The sequence below is a fragment of the Notamacropus eugenii genome, chromosome 6 (assembly GCF_028372415.1).
Source record: "Notamacropus eugenii isolate mMacEug1 chromosome 6, mMacEug1.pri_v2, whole genome shotgun sequence".
Taxonomy (NCBI): Eukaryota; Metazoa; Chordata; class Mammalia; order Diprotodontia; family Macropodidae; genus Notamacropus; species Notamacropus eugenii.
Genome location: NC_092877.1, coordinates 68,804,905 through 68,830,132, shown reverse-complemented (window position 1 = coordinate 68,830,132; position 25,228 = coordinate 68,804,905). Strand labels below are relative to the sequence as shown.

The 25,228-nt window shown below is 36.5% G+C and overlaps 1 protein-coding gene across 1 annotated transcript in view; it reads left to right on the top strand.

Annotated features, from left to right (window-relative positions):
* The window catches only part of TAPT1 (transmembrane anterior posterior transformation 1), an 87,118-nt gene that overhangs the window by 19,869 nt on the left and 42,021 nt on the right, over positions 1-25,228 (top strand). The window contains exon 4 of the mRNA XM_072620320.1: positions 17,985-18,103. Coding sequence (XP_072476421.1) covers positions 17,985-18,103 — 119 coding nt within the window. The remainder of the gene's footprint in view (positions 1-17,984; positions 18,104-25,228) is intronic.

Genomic DNA, 25,228 nt, shown 5'->3' with positions numbered 1-25,228 from the left:
TTAGGACCAATTTCTCTCTCTCATCTCTCCATGTCTCAGAGAATCAACTCTGTTTCCTCCAATTAGTCCTATTACCTGTGGACCAGAAGTGGCATTCTTAGGACCACTAGACACTTCCATCTGCCCTGCAGCTGAATGCTGCTAGATGTGGTATCCAAATTAGAATGTGAGCTGCTTTGAGTGCTGGAACTGTCTCCCTCTTCAGTTTGTATCCATAGCACAGTGCTTGGCACATAGTAAATGCTTAATACATGCTTCTTTTGTTCATTCATTCATTCACTCATTCATGGACAAACTTTCCCATGTATCTGTTGACTGAGGGCCCTTCTAAAAGGGAGGCTATGGGAAGAGAGGTCTCTGCCCTCCAGAGAGGGGGCAGGAGAGTACTCAAGGGCAGAGAATACTGACAAGATGTGAGTTTGAAGGCTGATGTGATTTTGAAGGATGAAGGCCATGGTGGAGAAGTCCAGAGGAGGACAGGCAGCTGGGAAATGAGCAGTACAAGGACACTCACCCTGTGTTTGGGTGAAAAGAAACCCACTATCTCCTGAGGTAGTGCATTACAATTTAGTTAGCTATAAATCTTAGGAATGTTTTTTCTTATATGGAATTGGATCTGTCACTTTATAATTTTTTCTTCTCTGGGGCCTGGAAGAAAAAGTCTAGTTTATCTTCTCTATGACTGTCCTTCAAATCCTTGAAGAGTGATACCATATCCCCCCTACATGTTCTCTCCCCCACTTCCTTTGCTCGATTCTCACAGGGCATGTTCTCAGAACCTTTTGCCATCTCAGTCACCTTCTTGATGCTTGTCAGCTTGTGCCAATCCTAAAATGTAGCACCCAGAACTGAAAACAGCATTCCACGTATGATTTGTCAGGGACACCTTGACGAGTCACCTTCCTCATTCAGGAAACTGTGCCTCTTAATAAAGTGAAGATCACATTCATGTTTTCAGTTGCCACGTTACAAATCCCCAGCAAAAAAAAAAAAAAAATCATTCCACTCCTGTCTGGTACCTGTAAAGCTGACATTTTGAATAGACTTCCCTTTCGTGCCTATTAAGTTTAAGCTGAATACATTTGGCCAGATGCTTGTAACATAGTATTTTTTGTTGTAAGGTTGTGCTGAACAATTAACATTGAAGTTGGCAACAATATAGGAAACTTTGAAGAAGCTTTCTTTGAATAAGAGCGGCTTTTTTGTGGAGTCCTTTGCAAGTTCACTATCTGATGTATTTTGATTTTAATGTGGATGGGGTAGGATAGTACTAAGAGCTTAGTACGTGCCAGACACTACTAAATTCTGGGGATACAGATATATGCAAGAAGACCATCTCTGCTCTGAGGAGCTTATGATCCAATGGAAAAGGACAACATATAATGACTAAGGAAGAGGAGAGGAGGTGATTCAGGCTTGTGCTGGGATTCCAGGCAAGATGACATGAATGATAACTGTTCAGAGCTCAAGGTTCTCATGGCAGCTGAAGAGGAAGCAGCATGCTGCAAATTAGGAAGTTACTGGAATAGCTAAATTTGCTTATTTTGTGAATACTGTAGTACATGTGCTGGGAAAGTGAAATTGATATTAAAATGATTTCAACTTTTAACTGCAACAACAGCCAGAATTTACCGGTACGCATAGTGAAACTTGAGGCACACCATTTGAGAACCACTCTTCTAGCCTAGCAAGATCCTAACTAATTCATTGTATTAGTTATCCCTCCCAGCTGGGTCATCTGCAAATGTAATGATCCTCATTTATGGAGATTCTCACCTGTAGGATTTTTTCACCTTCATAAAGTATTCCTTTAACTGATAATTTGCCTTATTGATATTTAAAGGGATTTTCTTTAGTATGGATTTTCTTAACATATTAAAGCTTTATTCTGCCTAATAGTTTTCTGCACTCTTTACATTCATGTACTTCTCTAATATGAATTCTCTGATGTTCCTTACTGATGACCTGCTGATTGAAAACTTAATGTTTATTATATAGACAGGGTTTCCCTGGGGGTACAGATTACCTGAAAAGTATCTCTTAAGGCTGAAAGTTCCCCCCCCCCCCCCCCCCCCCCCCGCCTTGTTGTTTCACTTCTCTCCAATTCATACCCGACAGAACTGCCAAAATTGTCTTCCTAAAGCACAGGGTCTGATCATGTCATTCTCCTACTCAAGAAGCTTCTCTGGCTCCATAGGATAAAATACTAACTCTATACCTTGGCATTTAAAGCCCTTCAGAGACTGATCCCAGTCTACCTTTCCTTTTCTTTCTTTCTTTTTTTAAAATTAATTTATTTTTAGTTTTCAACATTCATTTCCATAAGATTCTGAATTCTAAATTGTCTCCCCTTCTTTTCCCTCCCCCTCCTCAAGATGGCATGCAGTCTGATACAGGCTCTACATATGCATTCATATTAAACATAGTTTCAATTAGTCATGTTGTAAAGAAGAATTGCAACCAGTGGGAGGAACCACAAGAAAGAAGAAACAAAAAACAAAACAAAAAAGAGAGCAAATAGTATACTTCGATCTGCATTCAGACACCATAGTTCTTTCTCTGGATAACATGTTCCATCATGAGTCTTTTGGAGTTGTCTGAGATCCTTGCATTGCTGAGAAGAGCTAAGTCTATCAAAGTTAGTCATTGCATAATGTGGCCATTAGCGTGTACTGTGTTCTCCTGGTTATATTCACTTCATTCATCATCCATTCCTGTAAGTCTTTCCAGATTTCTCTGAAGTCTTTCTGTTCATCATTTCTTATAACACAATAGTATTCCATTACATTCATATAGCACAACTTGTTCAGCCATTCCCTAATTGATGGGCATCCCTTCAATTTCCAAAGAGCTGCTATCAGTATTTTTGTACATGTGGGTCCTTTTCCCATTTTTATGGTCTCTTTGGGATACAGACCTAGAAACAGTATTTCAGGATCAAAGGGTGTGCAGTTTTATAGCCGTTTGACCATAGTTCCAAATTGCTGTCCAGAATGGTTGGATCAATTCACAGCTTCACCAACAATGCATTAATGTTCTAATTTTCCCACATATGCTCGAACATTTATCATTTTCCTCTTTTGTCCTGTTAGCCCATCTGATAGGTATGATGTGGTACCTCAAAGTTATTTTGATTTGTATTTTTCTAGTCAATAGTGATTTGGAACATTTTTTCATATGACTGTAAATAGCTCTAATTTCTTCATCTGAAAACAGCCTACTCATATCCTTTGACCATTTATCACTTGGGGAATGACTTGTATTCTAATAAATTTGACTCAGTTCTTTATAAATGACAGCCTACCTTTCCAGACTTATTTCACATTTCTACTCTGTGTACTTTATATTTCAGGCAAAACAGCCTACTTACTTACTATTCTCAGAACTTTCCATTTCCTACCTTGGTTACTTTGTACAAGCTTGTTCCTTGGTCCTGGCAAGTGCTCCCCTCTCAGATTTCTGCCCTTTAGAATCCTTAGCTTCCTCCAAGTTTTAGATCAGGTGCCATTTTCAAAAGGAAGCATTTTTCTGATCACATTTTCCTTAATGTTGTCGCCCTCCTTGAATTTTCTTGTACTTCGTGTAGTATCTTCCCATTCTCTCACCCCTTAAGGGCAGGAAGTATTTTCCTTTTCTTTTTTTCTTGAGATTTGACTATGGGTATGGGAGAGCTAAAGCATGATGCCTTGAGGTCTGAGTTTCTCTCATGTTTATTTTTTCATTCAGATTATTTATTTCTGGTATCACTTCTTTTAATATTTCCCATCTGTCTGAAAGCTTTGCCTTATTCATTATGCTAGAACTAGAGTTTCTCTCCATAATGTATTTTCTTATGTTTATTTAAGTTTCTACTCTCTCCAAAAGTCTCCCCACATTCACCTTGTTCATAGAACTTCACACTAAGAATTATGTGTTTTTAAATAAAGGATGGCTTGAAGTTCTTATGCATTTTGATAGTTGGTAACTTCAGTACAAAGATAAGTAGAAGGGAGGATGATAAAAAGTATGTTAGAAAATATGGGTCAGATTTGTGGAAAAAAACACACTAAAGGCTCATAACTATTCAGAAGCCTCACATCTATATTTTTCTAATGCTTTCCTTATTAAAAAATGGTTTATTGGTATCTTTTATCTTTACATCACAGTCCTCCTACCGTACCTCTCCTCCCCCATATTGAACCCTCCCTTGTGGCAAAGAAAAAGTTAAACAAAAACATCCGATCAAAGTCTGATAACACATGTAATACTTTGTCCACAAAGTCTTCTGCAGACTTCCGTGTAGGGAGCAGAATGTCTTTCTTCATGTTGTCTCCAAGACTTTCATCAGCCCTTTCATTGCTCAGAGTTTAACTTCCTTTTACATTGTTGCCATCATATATCTTGTTCTCTCTTTTGTGTTACTGTTGAATTTGAATGCTTTCTTTGAAAAGAGAATTGAAAGTGAAATCAAATAACATAATTTTTAAAAAATGAAACTGATTATATCTTAACAGTCCTAGAATGACTATTTACTGATGTAAGAGTCGTTTTGGATACGTGTAGTCAAACAAACATTTGATTAGAGCAAAGGTCAAAATCAATATCAACTTGATAGAAAAAGATGGAAAAAATGACCCTGCATATTCTAGCCACTTTAACCTGACCTATTCAAATGAGTCCAATGAGTTTTTGATGTAGCAAAATGGCATGTAGAAAAGGACAAAGATACTGACCTTAATTGTGATGATTTCTGTAGAGTTTTATCTAATAAAAATTGGTTGCCACAATAGACCATAAACTCTCCTGGCTAGCAAGAGAGACTTTGCAGCCAAGGGCAAAATTAGCTTGGAATACAGACTCATTTGTAAAATACTACTGAGAATGATGGCAGAAAAATTAGGAGCTTCCTTTAAAAAGTGAAAAGCAGTAGAAGTGAAGTCTACCGAAGTTGGCATGAAGACTCAAAAGAGCCCCATCATCTCAGCAGCACTCAGAAGAAACTGTCAAGAAGATAAGTAAACAAAAAATGAGAATGGATTTGTTAATATTTCTTTAACTATTTGTTCTCCTCAGTGATCTTGGAATGAACATATTTAGCTACTTAGGACCTAACTGCCCATTGTGTTATGTGAGGAAATGAAAATGGGACATAAGATGAAATCTGGTAGAATGATTAGACTTGAACATGAAAGAAAAAAATCTGTGCCAGGGGGCAATACGGTCCTAAAAGTCTTCAGGAAGGTGTTTTCAAGGTATCTCAAAGAGAAGATTGAAAAAGAGTAGTGACTTTGTCAGACCACTTCCTGACAAGAGGCTGCCAACTAGAATTGGGTATATGGAATTCATTGTGTTTCTTTGGTGCAAGCTATCGGGAAAGGCACTTGAAAGGATAATGCTTGTTTCTCCCCCTCAGCCTTGAAACGTTTCTGGTTCTGGGGATATGTACAAATGTCCCAACTGTACCCTGCTTATTTTGCTGAGTACTGACAAAGGGTGCTGCATCAGTTTAAAAAGTTTCCATCCCTACCCTGACAGAATTGCTTGCACATATGCCGGCCTGGAAGAATCTCTGGCTTTGTTGCTTTTTCTTTACTTTTTTTCCACTTTGTGTCTTTTCCTGAATATACTTGGGTGATCCTGAGTTGAACATTCCTAGTTTTAGCGATAGTCTTATGAGTCAAAATGTCACTAGTTCTAGTTTCTTGAATAAGAGAGGATTTCTAACAGGAAGGGAAATCTAAGTCTGACCATGATCAGCTAGAATCCTTTGGAGTCATTTTAGCCATTCCATGTGTGACCCCATCAAATGTGATGAAACAGTCGTGTGTAGTGACATTGAGGCCTGCAGCACCTGGTTTCAACATAGAAGGACAAAGTCAGGCCCCAACAGTGGCATTGTAATAGTTACTGCCCTAGTACTACAAGGAGGTAGCAATTAACTCTGGTAAGAGCACACAGTGAGCAGAGCTGCCGGGCACCCATCAGTTCGGGCAGATTTTTTAGTTTATGCTGTTCTGCATAAAGGCAGTTGGGGATCTGTGGTGTTTATCCTGACCTCACAACCTTCCTTTGTCTAAGCACAGTTTTTATTCAAGTCATGGAGAATAGATGAGTGCTAGCCTACATGGTTTGCATAAATATTAAAGAGATTCACGTGGCAGATAAGGTAGCATGAGTGTATTCCACAAGAGACTTAAAGTTCATTTCACCATTTGGTAGATAACTACTTTTTGAAAGTACCCACTATGTAAAAGTAAGACTAGGGTAGATCAAAAATTTAAATAAGACAGTGTCCGCATACATGAAACTTATAATGTAATAGAGAATAAAAATACTCTCTTATTTATATGCAACATTAAATTATATGCAAAGTACTTTCCTGCCAACAACCCTGTGAAGTCAGTAGCTTAATCATTATTATTATCCCCATTTTAGAGAAAATGAAATGGAGACCCAGTGAAGGGAAGGAACTTATCCAAGGTCACATAGTCACATAGCTGTTAAGTGCCAGATCTGAAAATGCAGTCTAGGTGTTCTAATATCAAAACCATGACTCTGGCCTTTGTTATTATTCAGTCATTTTTCAGTCATGTCCTCTTTTGGGATTTTCTTGGCAAAGATCCTCCAGCTCATTTTATGGATGTGAAAACTGAGGCAAACAGGGTTAAGTGACTTGAACTCAGAAAGATGAGTCTTCGTAACTCCAGGCCTGACATTCTATCCACTGTGCCACCTAGCTGCCCAGTTCTTTCCTTTAGAACAGATGATCTGTCAGGACTTGACGTTTTGATAACAAGCTTTCCTTATAATAAAATTTCACTTTTTATTTTTGTTATCCATTTTAGACATAGAACTGTAGGACCATTTTCAAAAGCCTTTTAGTTTAAATGTATACTCAGGTTATGATTAATATGCAATTGAATGAAAGCAATTATTTTCCTATTGGTGGTGACATTTTACCATGTAGGCAGATGTGAACTATATTTGTATGTCATTCTTAGTGCTACCCAACAATTCTGTGACTTTGGGTGAAACTTTTCGATGAATTCAGTTCAACAATTTTTTTGCTAAGTGTTTGTCTGTTATGTATAAATACTAAACTGGGGATAGAAAAGTAAAACAACCCCTGCCCTTGAAAAATATGATATTCTTTTGCTAAGATACTTAGCATAACAAGATAATTTGTACAGAAAGAGAACAGAGCATGTTAGTAAATAAGGGCATCAGGGAAGGCTTCATGGTGGTTAAACTATAAAGGAAAGTAAGGTTTCTGAAAGGCAGAGGTGACAAGAAGTGCGTCCTTGCCTGGAATGATGCCAGGACATGGGATTATGGTATGTCAGGTAGGAACACCTAGTTGTCCTGTTTGGCTGCAATACAGAACATATGAGAAAGAGTAATATAAGACTAAAATCTAAATGGGAACAAAATTATGGAGAGTTGTTAGAGGTTTTGAATAAGAAAGTCATGTAGTCATATTATTTGGTCAGTGTTTTCGAGGTGGGAGAGAGAGAGACTGACAAAGAGAAAGAGAGACAGACAGAGAAGATGAGACTAGATCCTTCCAATGCTTTCCTTCTAATTTTGGCTGCTTTGGTATTATTTGTGCAAAATCCTTTTAATTTCATGTAATCAAAATTATCCATTTTACTTCCTGTGATGCTCTCTTGCTCTTGTTTAGTCATAACCTTTTCTTATAACCATAGATCTGACAGGTAAAATTTTCCATACTTCCCTAATTTGCTGATTGAGATCACCTGTTATGTCTAAATTATGTACACATTTTTACCTTATCTTCATATACAGTGTGAGATTTTGATCTGTGTCTAGTTTCTTGCAGACTGCTTTCCAGTTTTCCCAGAAGTTTTTGTCAAATGGATGTCACAACTTGGATTTTTAGTTTATCAAGCATTAGATTACTGTGGTCATTTACTGTTGTATATTATGTACCTTATCTATTCCACTGATTCAGCTCTCTAGTTCTTAGCCTGTACCAGACTGTTTTGATGATTACTGCTTTGTAGTGTAGTTTGAGATCTGTTACTGCTAGGTTGCCTTCCTTCATATTTTTTTTTTATTTATTCTCTTGACATTCTTGACCTTTTGTTCTTCTAGATGAATTTTGTTATTATTTTTTTGTAGCTCTATGAGATAATTCTTTGGTAGTTTGATTGGCATGGTACTGAATAAGTAAATTAACTTGGGTAGAATTATCATTTTTATTATATTGGTTCAACCTACCCATGAGCAATTATTTCTCCAATTATTTAGATCTGTCTTTGTTTCTGGGAAAAGTGTTATGTAGTTGTGTACCCATAGTCCCTGAGGTAGTCTTGACAGGTAGATTCTCAAGTATTTTATAATGTTTATAGTTATTTTTAATGGAATTTCTCTATCTCCTCCTGTTGAGTTTTGTTGGTAAGGTCTGTGGGTTTACTTTATATCCTGAAACTTTGCTAAAGTTGTTCATTGTTTCAGCTGGTTTTTCAGTTGATTCTCTAGTCTAGGGTTCTCTATATCATTATATCATCTACAAAGAGTGGTAGTTTCCTCATTGCCTATTTTTGTTCCTTCAGTTTTTTTTCTTTTATTAATGCCATATCTAACATTTCAAATACAATATTGAATAATAGTGGTGGTTAATAGACATCTTTGCTTTTTTAATTTTACTGGGAAGACTTCTTGCTTATCCCCGTTACAGATAATACTTGCTTTTTGGTTTTAGATAGACACTACTTAACATTTTTAGAAAGCTCTATTTATTCCCCTTACTCCTAAAACTGAAATAAAAGTTGTTCTAATCCATATATTCCTTGTAGTATCAATTTTATGAAAATATGGTGAAGCAGTCAGCCTCATGAGATATACTCTTAATGTAACTGTTGCTTTGTGTGAACTCCTTTTTTAAACCCCATTTTGTTTTTGTTTTTCTCATTTTTAAGTATTCCACCAGTTACATACTGGAAAGCTTTGTGGTGGAAGGGGGTCAGAAAATTCTAGGCCTAGAAGGAGGCACAGAATATCAACAACTGGGGGACAGGCAGTTGTTCCCCATGTCTCTCTGTTAGGCTCTGCACTGTCTTAACGCTTCTGAGTAGCACAGGGGACAGAGTGCTCAACCTGGGGTCAGGAACACAGTCTCAGATATTTCCTAGCTGTGTGACCCTGGTTGAATCACTTAATCTCTGCCTGCCTCAGTTTTCTCATCTGTGAAATAGGGATTATAATAGAATTTACCATAGTGTTGTTGTGAGAGTCAAATGAGATAGTTAGCATTTAGCACAGTACCCGGCACACTACTGGCTCTTAAAGACAGCTTCTTTCTGTCCCTTTCCTCAGTGTGACAGCAGTTTGCTGCAAGCTTAGGACTCTGTCACGATTCCTTTTTTTCTTAATTTTATTAGAGGCTGGGGCCATTTGGATAGTAGCAACAATACCCAAGGCCATAGAGAGATTTTGGGAAAGAACAAAATTGTTGGATCAGTTATTATTTAGTCTTTTGCTACCTGGAATTGGGAAACGTTATACATTCCAGAACCAGTAAGATTGTACTTAAGCAAACAGAATGGGAGGACTTACGGAGCCACTGTACTGTTGTATCTCGCTCTCAGATATTTTAGTCATGGATAGTAGCATGAGGGAGAATTGGTGTAGGTTTTTTTTACTGAAAAGATTTTTAAAGCAATATAATAGTATAAAATGATATGGGGAAATAACTACTATAAGTTATTTTTTAAAATATGTGATATTTTGCATATGTAAATATTAAAAATTGATGGGATCATGGGTTATCCCTTCATCAACTCAGGTCACCGTATCATGTGATTTCTATCCACTTTTTTCCATGTGGTATGCTAGTCACTGGAGACCTTCCTCCAGGGTTTGTTGGGTTTTAGGGGGGTGTTTTTGAGGGGGATTGGGGAGAAGGGTAAGGGGGACAGGCAGGTAATTAATGCTAAGTGTCTTGCCTAGGGTCACACAGCTAGTGAGTGTCTGAGGCTGGATTTGAACTCAAGTCCTCCTGACTCCAAAGCCAGTACTCTGTCCACTGTGCCACAGTAGCTGCTCCCCTTTAGTTCTTTTGATATTTTATTGATATCATCGCAACACAGGCTATTCATCTCTTATTCCTTGTTCTCATTTCATGATTGGCTTTCCTCATTTGCTAGTCGTATGTGTGCCCTTGATGGTGTATTTTATACCAATTCCATCATTCAAGTGTTACCGGTGAGCCAAGCGGCACTCCTTCCCCTTTCCAGTCTCCCTTCCCACAGGGAGGGTTTTCCCCTTTAATTAGGCAAAGCCTAAATTTATCCTGCAGGCAGCCTGACCCTAACAAGGGGAGTCGTTATTCTCAATAAGTCTGATATATTATATCCTCACCCCGGAGCTGCACTGTAAACTCTCTACAGCAAAGCTTAAGTGTGACTAGTGTCCAGTGTTTTCCCAAAAGGAACTTAGGGAGTCTCTTCTAGAGAAGTTATACGTTGTACAAAGTGGTTATTAGATTTACAGCAGCTATTTTTTCCCTCTGCCTCACAAACAGTGCTTGAAACAAGCTTCGTAAGCATGCTTCACCCTCTTGGCAGTGGCCATCTCTTCTGAGAAGCAGTGCAATTTCCCCTGCTGATGTCTACTCTCTAGAATTTCCCTCATCAAGATATTGTTGAGGATTTCCTTTTGAATGAGGTTGCCAAGAGTTTCTGGCTTGTTTGCCTGTGCTCATGCGTGCTGCACTGTTGGAACTCTGTTCCTAATGCCTGTAACTTCTGTCTGTGTCTTTGTTGCTGTTATTGTTGTAACAGCCTTAGCTTATCCGAATTTCTTTTGGGGTTTGGGCTTATTATTCAATCTGGTTCTGGTTTTGGATCTTTCCTGGAGTAAAACTGGGAGAGTTCAGCTTCAGCTTCTGTGTAACCCAATGCAGAGCCATTTAAAGTGGAAGTCTCCTTGGCTCTCATGTCACATTGTTGGTTGATTGACACTGAAATTCACAAAAGGGTTGGTTTATTTTTTGTTTTCACATAAGCTGCTTTTTTCTCCTCCCATCTAGTGCTAGTAAAATTGATTCCCCACCCCTCCTCCAATTATGATTTTACATTTATTTTTATTCAATTTTGCCTTGTTACATTTCTCTTAATATTTTAACCAGCTGGAGTCTTTTAATCTTCCACTTAGATTAGTTATCCCATACATAACTGTGGCATTCCCTTTTAATAATCAGATTATCTTTGTCTTCGTCCAGGTTATTAATAAAAATTTTGGACAGCCAGAGGGTCAAGGGCAGATTGCTAGAGTGGGTCAGTGAAACCCTACCTCCAAGTTGATATGGGCCCATAAATGCCTGCTGTCTGTCCAGTCTAGTCACTCCAACAATATTGAAGCCACAAAACTATTCTACTATGTAGCTTGCTACTCTCCATATTGTCTAGAATAGAATTATTGGAAACTTTTGCCAGTTTCTTGCAATAAAAAAAAAATAGAGCTAGAAGGGAAACCATCTAGTCCAGTGCCCTTATTTTAAAGTTAAGGGAACTGCATCTCAGAGGATTTAATTACCTTGCCCAGTGTCCCATCAGATGTACATATTATCATTGAAATTTCATCCTAGATTTTCTAATTCCAGAGCTGTTGCTTTTTACTATACTGTTTCAATACATGAAGGAAATCAAATTAGTTTGGCGTGACTGCTTGTTAATGAAGGATACTGGTTCTTTGTGATTTCTTGTTCTAGATGTTCACTTACCTTCCCTTGAGTAACACATTCTAAAGAAAAAAATATTTAGAAATGAGAGAGTTGAGCTCACCAGTCTTACTTTTCAGACTCCACACTCTTTCTTTTACAAAAAATCCAGATATTTTACCTTCTGCGCTCTGGCTACATTGCTCCTATTTAGGTATTCTCCAGTACTTTTCAGAGATTGCTGACAGTGATTTTGCAGTTGTATCCACAATTACATTTGGATGTAGTCATATCAATCTAGTTCATATGGAACTAGCAAATTGACTTCAACAGAAGAAGCAACATGATCTCTCTTCTTGCATATCTTGGATTTCAGCTCCTTATTAGCCATTTTCTCCCACTTTTGTCATTTTATTCTACCTTACTAACCCTGTGTTAGCTGTTTATCACCATATGTATGTGAGTTAGCATACTTGGAACTTGACTTTCAAAAATTCCTGTTATCTTATTCTTCTCCTTACTGCCAGCATCTTTTTTCTTTATGATTTACTCTAGAAATAGAATTAGTAATTACCTACTTACCCAGAATCCAGTGGAGATCTTATTGTGTATACATGTATCAAACTACTGGTCATGCTCTTCAGTGATAAAAATTACATGAATCTGAATATATAAGAGCTTGTGTATTCCATAAAAATTCCCCTTTCATTAGATTGTAAGCCCTCCAAGCAGAGAATCATTTTTTTGTATCCCCAGTGCTTAACCGTGCTTTACATATACTAAGCATTTAACGTTTATTGATTGACTGTTAAATTTCTCCTGTTTCTCTATCCTAAGCTCCAAACACGAAATCATCTGGCAAAAATCATGTACTAATCAATATTGATTAGAGAGATGCAAATCAAAACAACTCTGAGGTACCACATCACATCTATCAGACTGGTTAACATGACAAAACAGGAAGATGATAAATGTTGGAGAAGATGTGGGAGAATCGGAACACTAATTCATTGCTGGTGGAGCTGCGAACTGATCCAACCATTCTGGAGAGCAATTTGGAATTATGTCCAAAGGGCTACAAAAATGTGCATACCCTTTGACCCAGCTATATCACTTCTGGGACTGTATCCCCAAGACATCATAAAAATGGGAAAGGGTCCCATATGTACAACAATATTTATAGCAGCTCTTTTTGTGGTGGCCAAGAACTGGTAATTGAGGAAATGGCCATCAATTGAGGAATTGCTGAACAAGTTGTGGTATATGAATGTAATGGAAAACTATTGTGCTATAAGAAATAATGAACAGGAAGACTTTAGAGAGTTCTGAAGGGACATATATGAACTGATGCTGAGTGAAAGGAGTAGAACCAGGAGAACTTTATACACAGTAACAGCCACAGTATGCAAGGACTGTTTCTGATAGACTTAGCCCTTCACAGCAATGCAAGGACCTAAAACATTCCCAAAGGACTCTTGAGGTAAAATGCCATCACCTTCCAGAGAAAGAACTATGGGACTGGAACACAGAATGAAGCAGAATACCATCTTTTACGTTATCTTTTGTTTTGATTTGGTTTTTCTTGTGGTGTCTCCCATTCATTTTAATTCTTCTATGCAACATGACTAATGTGAAAATATGTTTAATAAGAATGCATGTGTAAAACCCATATAAGACTGAATGCTATCTTGGGGAGAGAGGAGAGAGGGAGGAGGAGAAAATCTAAGACTTATGAAAGTGACTGTAGAAAACTGAAAACAAATAAATTAATAATTTTTTAAATCATGTAGTAAACACAGATTATTTGTCTTAGCTTTCATACTTTAAAGAAGATATCTTGCTCAGTTTTTAAAAAAACACATTTCAAGGAGAGGCATTCTCAGGTATTTCTCTTAACAGAATGCTGCAAGCACTTGTATATGCATTTTATTTTATCCTTAATTTTCCTCTATTATTCCCTTTTGCAAAATATTCAAAAATGTTTTTGGAATTTGTTATATAGTATATATATATATATATATATATACACACAGAGCAATGAACAAACATTTGAATCATGTTTCAGGATTCAAAAATCCTCAGTCAGTCCTAATAAGTACCTGATAAGTTCTAGACACTTTGCTAAATGCCCAGGGATACAAAACAAAAAAGAAGACAATGTCTGTTCTCCAGGTCTAATGGAAGAGAACACACGAGAGGAAGCTGAAAAGTTGGGGAATAGAAGGAAGGAGTGGCAGTTCCTCAGTGCAGGGGATGGAGGCTGGGGAGATCTTCTTAAATGGAGGATTTGGTTGTTCTTTTCTCTACCTTTCAAGCCTCCAGTCAGAGGAGCAGAGACTATGGAGGGTCCCAGTGAGGTATGAGGGCCAAGGCTGACACAGTCTCACAGGTGATGAATTTCCTCATAATGATGTTCCCTGGCACCATGATAGAATTTAATACATATGAGTGCCGGTGGTAGGAAAAAAAAGGGAAATCTCTTGATACGTGGGCTGGGTTTTTGTTTGTTTGCACATTGTGTAGGTCTGCATACTTAAGTTTTAGAAAGGCTGAATTTCTCAGGTGTGTTTATTAAAGTTTTTTATCAGTTGTGCTCCAGGCTAAAGAATACTGAAGATATACATCAATTTGTAGTGACAAGATTGACAATATTTTGATTTATGCAGCTGTTTATATATGTGTAGTTGAAACCTATTAGTTTTGTCAAGTCAGAAAGCATCTGTTAATGCTTACTTTGGACCATACACTGTGCTAAGTACTGGAAATACAAATAGAAGTAAAAAGAAAGACAATTGGGTGCAGAGCCAAGATGGTAGACTAGAAGAAAGCAATGCAGCTGAGCTCCCATCTGCAACTTCTCCAAAGAGATCTATAAAATTCACCAGAAAAGACCAAATCTTGATAGAAAAAAAAAAAAAGACATGCTGAGTCCTTTCTCTAGTCCATGTCACCACAGGGAGACAGAGAGAGAGGTCTATAGACACGGGAGACAGGGTTGGGGCAGGAGCACACAGCAAGCCGTGCATTCCATTACTCAGGAAGAGGCTGCACACTAGCAGAAAATGAGGTCCCAGACCTGGGACAGCTGAGACCCACACCACGGCTGCTTTGGGAATGCGAGCCAGCAGCTTTGTCAGTCCTGGGTCAGAGATCCCGGGTAGTGAAAGAGGATCTGTGCTGCTGAGGAGGCATTTTACTTCCTGGTAAGGAGTTCCTGGACAGTATACTGAGAAAGGAGCAAATTCAGAGCCAGTAGCAGTAGTAGTATGGCTCAAACCCCATTCTAGCAACTAGCCCAGCCAGCAGAGGAATATTCAAGACAGGAAACTCAGACCAAAAGTGAGCATACAATTTTTCTACTTTGATCCAAAGAGCTTTCTAGCTACATGATAGGGCTAAGGCCAGCAGCAATCTACTCTTGCATAGCACCAAACCCAGGTCAGGTGAATTTCAGAGCTTAGACCAGGGTTTGCAGCCATCAGACTTTACCTTAGATCGGACCCCTCTGGGAGAAGGTACCCAGCCTGTTGCTGAGATTCTGGAATAATACAGCATTCAATGTTCCCCCCAAAACAACAGTAGGTCCAGCCCAGACCTTCCTTCCAGAAGTGCGGCAGAACCCAGACCTAATCTCAAGTCTGAAGTCTGCAAGTAGTCTGGAAGAATGTGCAAATAAAAAAAAAAAGAACTCCACTGTAATGAGCTATCATGTTAGCAGGGATGCTCAAGACACAAACTCAGAAGAAGAGAATGACTCCAAAAACAACTACAAAGAATGCATCAAATCAAACTTGGCAAAAACTCAGCCAGAATTCCTACAAGAGAGGAAGCAAAAGTTAAAAAAGTGTTTTTCTCAGTGGAATGAGAGTGCTTGAGGGGAAAAAAAATTAGAAAACAAATGAGAACTGTGGAAAAAGTATTGGAAAGTGGTCATTTATTTATCCTGCGTATTTTGCTTCATATATATTTCTTTGCATGTTGTCTCTCCCATTAGATCATAAACTCCTTGAAGGCCTAAACTGTCCTTTGCCTCTCTTTATATCCTTAGCACTTAGCATGGTAGTTGGCCTAAATGTGGATAGAGCACCAGTGCAGGAGTCAGGAGGACCTGAGTTCAAATCTCACCTCAGACACTTGACACTCACTAGGTGAGTGACCTTGGGCAAGTCACTTAACCCCAACTACTTCATCCTGGGTCATCTCCAGTCATGCTGATGAATATCTGGTCACTGAATTCAGATGACTCTGGAGGAGAAGTGAGGCTGGTGACCTGCACAGCCCTCCCTTACTCAAAAACAAAGTCAAGTGCAGTCATATCATCATTTCTCTGATAGCATGGTCTTCTTCAGCAACAAAGGACGGATACACACACACTGATTGATTGATCTGTCATAGATTCATAGAGATAAAATGGAAAAGAATGTTAGAAATGAAGTAAATTCCTTTTAATTCAATAAAAATAAATATTTCATTTTCAGAAATAGGTTTTTATAATACATAGACTAAGCTTTGCATAATGCTTTATAATCCTTTTTTTGTCCTCTCAGCTTTTCTGGGTAGGCATGACAGATATTTATTAGCTCCATTTTATAGATAATCAATTTAGACAGTTAGGCTCAGAGAGGTTGTGACTTGCCCATAATCAAATAGCTACTAAGTGTCACGGGGAGAATTCAACCTCATGTCTCATCTTACTCAATTTCAGCGTTCTTTCTAATTCCTCTCAGACCCAACAAAAGACTTAATTCAAAGACTGAAAGTTCTTGAAAGATATCCAGGAACAATATGATAAAAATTTAATGATGAACTCTAGAGTGAGTAGTTCTGTCCAAGTTTGTTGAAGTCTTAAAATATGTCAGAAATGTAACTTGTCAGTGCATAAGGAGTCAGGGATTCCAGCCCTTGGGGAAGTTCCTTAACTTCTCTGGGCTCCCAGTTCCTGTCACATAAAAGAGCTTGGATTCAGTGACCCCTGAAATATGTCTAAAATTCTGATACATGGGTATTCCCAGCTCACCAAGAGCTTTAATGTAATGGAGGAAATGGTTTCCATTTCACTGAATAGAATGGATATGGAGTGACAGACCATATAGCTAATAAACTTAACCTTTTAGCAACTCAGTCAAGGAGAAGAAAACAGAAAAATATGTGAATAATATACCTGATATGAAGCTCATCTTACTCTAGAGCCAATTTTATATCCTCGCATACATTTGTATATACATCATGATGATAGATTAGAATTATGGAAAATATAAAGGAGAGATATGTGATGGCTCATTGCAGGAGATGAAACTATTAAAAAGTACATAGAAGAATGACATTGGCCATTTAGTATAGGAACAAAAGCACAATGTGCTTCAATATAGCCCTTGTGTTAAAACGCAGTTTAATAATGATAGCAGTTACTCCAAATCATCAAAAAAAAGTTAACCTTTTTCTATTCTATTTAAGCATAAATTACTAATTAATTGCTTTTTTTTGAGAATTTGTAACTTTTTGTGACAAGGTTTAACCTCCAAAAGATATCCCTGCCTGAGTTTATGAACTGTCATGCTACATTTGTTTGATACAGATTCACATTAAGGTTAAAAACTATCCATACAAAAAAGAGATGTATTCCTATCTTAAAAAAATTATCTTCAGAATAAATTCATTTAACTATACTTTAGATATATTTTAAAATTAGTGAGCAGAAAAAGAAATTTGTACATTTTCTTTTAACATTAAGAATCATTTTACAAATTATGTCTTACATTTTATTCAATTAATAGGACCTTTTATTTTTGGCCGAGATCTGTGATTTCATTGTTATGGAAACTTCCTTTACCGATACAGATAGGTAATTACATAACTTAAAACCCTAGAGAGTTATCTGGAGGCACTGAAAGATTTGCCCCATGACTCCACAGCCTGGAAATGTCAGAGACAGGACGTGAAGGCAGTCTCTTGACTCCAGGGCTGAACTTCAGTCCAGTTTACCTTTCTTACCTCTATCATGCTGAAAGAGGTAGATCTGCCTAAGGTTTTTTTTTGTTGTTTTTTTTTTAAACATCTAAGGAATGAGTAAAGGCTTAGTAAATTATATTCAGTGTTTTATCCACCATTAAGTTCAGACACTACTCTTTTGAGTGATTGTTTAAAGTGAATGATATGTTGTGGGAAAACTTGTAGATGGTCCTTTAGAACAAAATCTGTATGAAATAATTAGTGATGAGAAATAAAATGCCTAATGTTCTTAAACTTGCTTTGTTGAAAATTTGGTTTCCTTAATTACTTAAAAAAATAATATACTCTTTTCTTTCTCTTAAAAAAAATCTAGCTTATGATTTTTGGAATCTTTCTGTGCCTGGATGCATTTCTCTATGTGTTCACCTTACTTCCTTTGAGAGTTTTTCTGGCATTATTCCGATTCTTCACTTTGCCTTGTTATGGCTTAAGGTAGGTTTTTTTTAAAAAATATTATTGCTTACTTTTAAAATATTTATATTATTTCATTGTCAGAACTGATTGTTTTCACTGAATAATTCTATTCTAAATAAACCTTGCAAATAAATTTATGGAGCAAATTAACATAAGATAAAATTCACATTCACTTCCTTGTGATCTAGCCCTCGATACAAGTAGTAATGATTGATGTTCATCCTCCAGGTTTGGATTCTGAACATTCTTTTTTACTAATAAGGTCAAATGAATAATTTATTAAGCAGGAAGCTGGCATATTGGGGAGGTTACTAGGCTGTGAGCTGTGAAGCCCATGTTCTAGTACTGGTCTCCCAGTAACTAGCTTTGTGATTTGCACAGATCACTTAACATCAACCTCAGTTTTCACATCTGTAAAATGAGGGTGCTGGGATAGTTGATCTCTAAAATCCCTTCCAACTCCAAGAATCCATAATCCTGTATTCCCTAGTATATTTTTTCGTTCCTCAGAAAGATGAGACTAACAAGTATGGATTAACACAACTTTAATCATTTCTGCTAACTCATAGGCCCTTTAAATTTTTTATAGCTTACTAGCATGTCTTGCTCTTAAGGGCTCAAAATTATTTATTTGATTAAATACCTTTTCACCAAATACCTTACCTTTCACATGGGGAAGATGTTATATCTGTTTAAATACAGAGTGGTAATTTAGTACTGCATTCTTTTTATAAATTATCAAGAGCAAGTATAAATTCGTAACATTTTAATAACATTTATATAATGTTCTTATTTGATGCTTGCAGCAACACTTGAGATAAGTGAATTGAGTATTATTTCCTTTACAAATGAGGAAATTGAAGTTTATGGAGATGGAGCTTGTCCACATCACACAGCTCGTAAATGATAGATCTAGAATTTAAATTCAGATCTTCTGTCTCTTAAGTTAAGTGTTACTTTTTTATCCCATATTGTATAAAGTCTCTGTTGAATAATAATAATGATAATACATGAAATTCATGTAATTTTAAGATTTACCAGGTGCTTAATAGTCATTTAATCCTTGTAACAACTTTGTGAGGTAAGTAATATGAGTTTTATCTCCATTTTATGTGTGAGGAAACTGAGGTTCAGAGATGCCCAAACTCATCTAACCAATGGTAGATATAGAACTCAAACATAGGTATGCTGTCCCTAGTGCAGTCAGTATTCTTTCCCTTGTGCTATGCTGTATAAAATGACTGCATTTGAATTTGAATACTATGTATAACATAGTTTAATATTGCTTCATGTGGCTATATATATATGTATACATAATATGTATATATTATATATACATAGCCTATATATATACATAGCCGTGTGTGTATATGTGTGTGTGTGTGTGTGTGTGTGTGTATGTGTATGTGTGTATGTCTACATAACATGTTCAGGACTTGTATTTGTCAAAGCAAAACTGAGACAAAACATTGTAGCCCCAAAATTTGTAGAAAGGCAATAGTACAATAAAGAGTGACCAGCCATGGAATCCTGAGACCCTGCCTTACGGTTCTGCCTGTGACCTCTGGCAGCCTTGTGAACCACCCCCTTCAGATCACCCAGCCTCTCAGGGTCTGCCTAGAGCTAATTCATCAAGACCTTAAATGTGTCCCAGATGACTCAGACTCTGCTTTGAAGGAGGGGATTTCCATACTGTTAAATAGTTCCTCACCCTGATGTAGTCTTACCTCCCTACTCCCCATATTTATATCTCCCTATAGGGCCTGACCCTATAGTTTCATCTGCATGGCAAACTCCTGGGCAAGGAGATGCCCTGCACCAGTGAAAGTAGCTACCTGCTCTGGAACTCAGACTTGAGTTGTGCAGCCCATTGAGCATTGGTCATATACGCAACACATAAACTTACACACATTTCTATCTCTTAATGAAATTTATTGCAGCAAATGACTTTATAGAACTCAAGTCAAACTTAAATTCCCCAAAATTATAAAATTGAAATAGTAATTTCCAACATCATGTTCAGTATTGTGACATTTATGATATCACACAGAAAATGAAGGCAGACAGATATTTTCCACTAAAAGTATGTCAGTAAACAAATCTTTATTAAGCACTTACTATGTGCTAAGTACTGTAGTAAAGCTCTGGAGATGCAAAGAAAGGCAAAAGACAGTCCCTGCCATCAAAGAGCTTGCAAGGAGGAAGGTACCTCCTGGGGGCACATGATAGAGAAGTCCAGAGGAGTGGAGCTGGGTAGCCTGGACACCTTCCTTCAGGAGAGGTTCTGGAAGGAGCTACATACAAAGAAAATTCAAAGATAACCTATCACCTCAACATTAGTATTTTTTTTTCAAAAATAGAGCCTTAACTTTCATCATAATTTTTCCATTCTAATAGTGTCTTCATTGTCTTTCTTCTTAGTATTCTCTTTCATATTTAACTGAAAAATTTGTCATAGACATGTCTGAATTTATAATATTTGTTACTCTAAATGGAGAATAACTTGCCAGACTCTGTAGTCTTTGAACCATAAAATTGGTGAATATCCTCTAATAACATAAAATAGACATCTTCATATATAATGAATGTAAGTGATGAACAAGAATGCCATGCCAGATTAGCCTGTTACAAAATAACTATACAGTCAGTATGTAGAATATAATTCCATTTAATAAAAAAACTAGTCACACAGCATCTTCACATTTCAAAAAAATTTAAAATATGATAATATGCCAATTCAAAGACCTGTATATTTTCCTATTTAAAATTACTCCTTTTGATGAGGAGGAAACCTATTTGCTATTTCTGCTGTAAAATATTAGAAATTATTACATTTTGATATTAAATTTTGATAAGTGTAAGAATTCAGCCATACAATAACATTACAATCATAGGAAGAATTTCTTTATTATGGTTAATGCTTTTGTTTCATACAATCTTACACATTCACCAGAATATGAGAAAATTAAGGCCATAATAAGAATTAATTGAAAAATTCATTTTAGGATTCTTTAGCTTCATGATGAGTAGTGTGAATTTTTCTTACTTGAATAAAAGTTTTTCTGCTTTCCTACATTATTAGCCTGTATTTTTGTTTTTAAAAAGGTTTTACATAAGAGGTGGCAATGTAACTTAGTGGATAGAAGGCTACCCTTGAAGTTAGGGAGACCTGGGTTCATGTTGTTCTTTTTACAGACCAGCTGTGTAACCATAAGTGAGTCACTTAACTTGTCAGTGATTGTAGTTAGAAGATTCTAAGTTACAGATGAGTTTCTGATCTTTATAAGTGGAAGACTTCTCCGTTCTACATGGGAAGTTTGTCACAATAATCAAATCACATAACCAGGAAAAAAAGAAAAAGCATAGTATGTAAGTAGATAGGCAGATAGATAGATGGAAAGATATATATAATATATATATATTGCCCTTATGCTTTTTAAAAATTGCTATAGAATATATTTTCTATGTAGTCAATATATAGAAATATAGTTTTATCTATATCTTTCTATATATTCACACACAGAGAGAATAAGATTCACTTATTTCTTACATTGTAGCTGCCTTACAAGATTAGATCATTTCCAGCATCTTCTCAGGGAATCAAAATAAAATACATGTTCCAAAGTGGGCACATAAACTTAACCAGGGAGCTGTGTGGGAGTTTGATGGAACTCTCCCCCACTCTCTCCCTACTTGCAGAGAGAAAGGAAAATTATTACAACCTTTGATTTGTAAAAAGAAGGCAAATTGATGCTTGAGAAGAACCTAAGACAATTTATTGAAAGGAACAAGATTAGTAGAATTTATATTCGTTTATCAACTATGAAGTGAAATAGTGCTCAAGAGACTATCAAGTGACCCTGTATAGTAGTTTCCATAGTAATGGAGTAGAAAACTAAATTCATATAGAGTTCGAATACCCTGTAATTTCTGGAGAGGATATTACTAACACTAAGAAGTACTTTTTTAAAACCAAGATGTATACTATGAATAAGTAACAGTGCTGTTGTACCTATGCTCCTGCATACTTTTTTTTTTAACCATCTCAGTTATCTAAGGTACCATTTCATCTCTGTATAGACATCTAGCACAGCCCTCAGTGCATTTTACATGGTCTCTACCTCTTCAGGCTACATATAAATTAAGTTGTGACTGAAATTAGCATGGTTAGGTGAAATATAGATCCTTAAGGGTTAAGAGAATTACAGATTTCCTTGAAAGCCACTACTACCTGTTTCTTTCATTATTTCCCTTGCTAGTCCAAAGCTACCAAAATTTTGAATTTATTTGTAGCCCATTGGTAGTCTTAATTTATCCTTCTTAAAATGCTTTTCTCTGTAACTTAATTTTAAAAAAATTTTTAAGTGAAGATTTACAGTCAAGTATTACATTTCTTCTCTCTTCCTTTTTTTCAAGGTCTTATAGCTAAAAATTGACACTAGAGGGCACCTGTCACCTTACCTTTCAGAATATATGAAAGATTTATTGTGGAAACGATTTTCTTTCCAACTTGCTCAAATCAAGCTTAATTATCAAATTTGTGTAGTTGCTAATTTCCATATATGACAAGAAACAATGGTTTGTTTTTTATCTGTTAGTCTTGTAGGACGAATATCCACTTTGAATAGAACTTGAACAAATATTTATTGTGGGGTACCTGCTGGGCACAGTTTGATGATGATGACCAAAGTGTTTTAATCACTGTAGTTACTTAGTGTCCTAATTATGGCAAATAATGTGGTAAATAAATAATTTGTATTGTGGTCTATTCTGCAACTTGTTTTTAGTGAGCCATTTTATAATTTTGATACTTTGAATACCATTAAAACTATGATATTCTTGAAATAGTTTTTTTCATCTCTACATTGTTTTTTTTAACAGATTCTTAAGAACATTGGCACATGTTGTTAACAGGCTACTAAGCGTACATTAGATACAAGAAGTTTTACTTTTCTGGTTCCAGGTTTTAGTACAGAGGAGATAACTGAACATTTTCTCCTTCCTTCCTGAAGCTTTACTCCCAGTGTTTTCTCCACTTTGGTTTGACTTGTCTTGCCTATAGCCATATCATAAGATTGATCCTTTGTGCTACATTTCTTTCAACAGATAAAACCTGCTGTTTGTGTCTGTCAGACTTTTTTTGTATTTTGAGGAGGACGGGGCAAGATTAGTAGAGAAGTTGAGTAGTGTTTGTTCCGCCTTTTTTCCTTTGATTCTGTTTTCCACAACTCGGCCTATTCCCTCCTTGCCCGTAAGAGAAGATTTTATCAATTTTTTATTTCTTTGAAATTTTTAAAATAAAAGATTATTTTGTCAGATGACAACTAGTTCATGGCACAATGAGCAAGATAAGTAGCTTCATGTGATCGTTTTACATTGAGGGAGGGAGGAGAAGAGAGAGAGAGAATGTTAGAGAATCTTAATTTAGGACCACATCATTTAGAAATGGACATTTTTGGTTCTTGGAATTAGTTGATCATTTTCATTTACTTGGACAGTTTCTGATATTGGACATTTCCAAAACCTTACAACTCCTGAATCAGAATCTGCTGTAGAATTCAATTTTTGATTGTGTAGCAACCTATTTTAGTTCCCATAAGTGAATACCACTTTCATCCTAATTGTTCAGAATTGCAATACATTTTGTGAATGTTATCAGGAATTTGGTAAAAATTAACCATTTTGTAAACAAGTTACAAGTGTTAAGTGTCTGCTCTGTACTGGGGACTAGGCTAAACACTAGGCATGCAAAGAAAAGCAAACTAGCCATCCTTGCTCTCAAGCAGCTCACAGTCATTGTTTCACTTCTATCAGCGTGTGTCAAAATTGTTCCTTCAGGTAGGAGCTTAATATTTGTAATCAACAAATTATGCTAAAAGCTGCGATAAACTTTTGATTCAAAAATGTTTACAATAAAATAACAAATCTAGGGGGAAAATTGGTCTCCTTGACATTTTCTTGTTGAGTGATACTGTTACGTCTCCTGAAACTTGGGTTCAAAACATCAACTTCACAAGCATGAGATGGGTAAGATAAAGAATATAGACAACAGTTTGAAAAAAGACTTGGGTTTTCAAATGGAAAACAAGCTCAAAGCCAGTGTGATCTTGGACTAAATGAAGAGAATCTTAACTTTCAGAAACATAGAGATGAGAGTTTCTTTGTACTGGGTGCAGTTAGACCACATGCAGGCTATTGTATTCATTTCTGAGTGCCACAGCTTTGGGGAGAACATCCTGAGCACAACCAGAAAGGTTAAGGGCCATGCCATATTTGTATTTGTCAAAGGAACTAGGAATGGTTAGCTTAGAGAAGAGAATATGCTGGAGGAATCTGTATCTAAAGGGCTTCTGAAAGTAGGATTAAACTCGGTTCTTTTGTTCCCTAGAAGGCATAACAAGGAGCAATGAATGGAAGTTACAAAGAGACACATTTAGACTTGATGTAAGGAAAAGCTTTTTAATCATTAGAATTGTCCAGAAATGCAGCGACCTGCCTCAGTAGTAGGCTTACCTTTCTCAAATCTTCAAGTAAAGGGGAAATGATCATTTGCCTGGTAGCTTGTAGTGGTAGACCTCTTTCTGATGTGGATTGGATTGGCCAAGTACTCTTTCACTTCTGAAATTCTGTAATGCATTGTATTCTAGACTAAAAAAAAGTTTCCGTAGGAATAAAAATATAGTCATTGCACAGATTTATCTACTTTTTCCTAGAGACAGCTTCTAGAAGCTTAGTGAAGTAAAATTTTACGTGTTTGGAAATCTTTATAAATAGAATTGATTTATAAGTCTCTGTTTGGAAAAACTTGTTTGTGTTCAGTTGTTAACCAAGAAAATCCTAGTTTCTTGTAAAGGGAAATTATGGTTTTCAAAAGATAAAATTTTGTAGTGTCAGGTGAAGAGGTTGCCAAGTCATTCTTGTCTTATAAATTCAGTTACAAATTAATAATTTCTATATGGTTTTTAATTGCAATGATATTGCAGCTGATCTAATTGACCCTTCAAAGCTGTGCCTTATAATTTGACATTATAATTGAATGAAAGAATTATAGGGCAAAATGTCATTGAATGTTAAGCAGTTTCTCCAAAAAATTCCTCATACACTGTTAAGTGATTTGATTTTGGCTTTTCTTTCATTTGATGT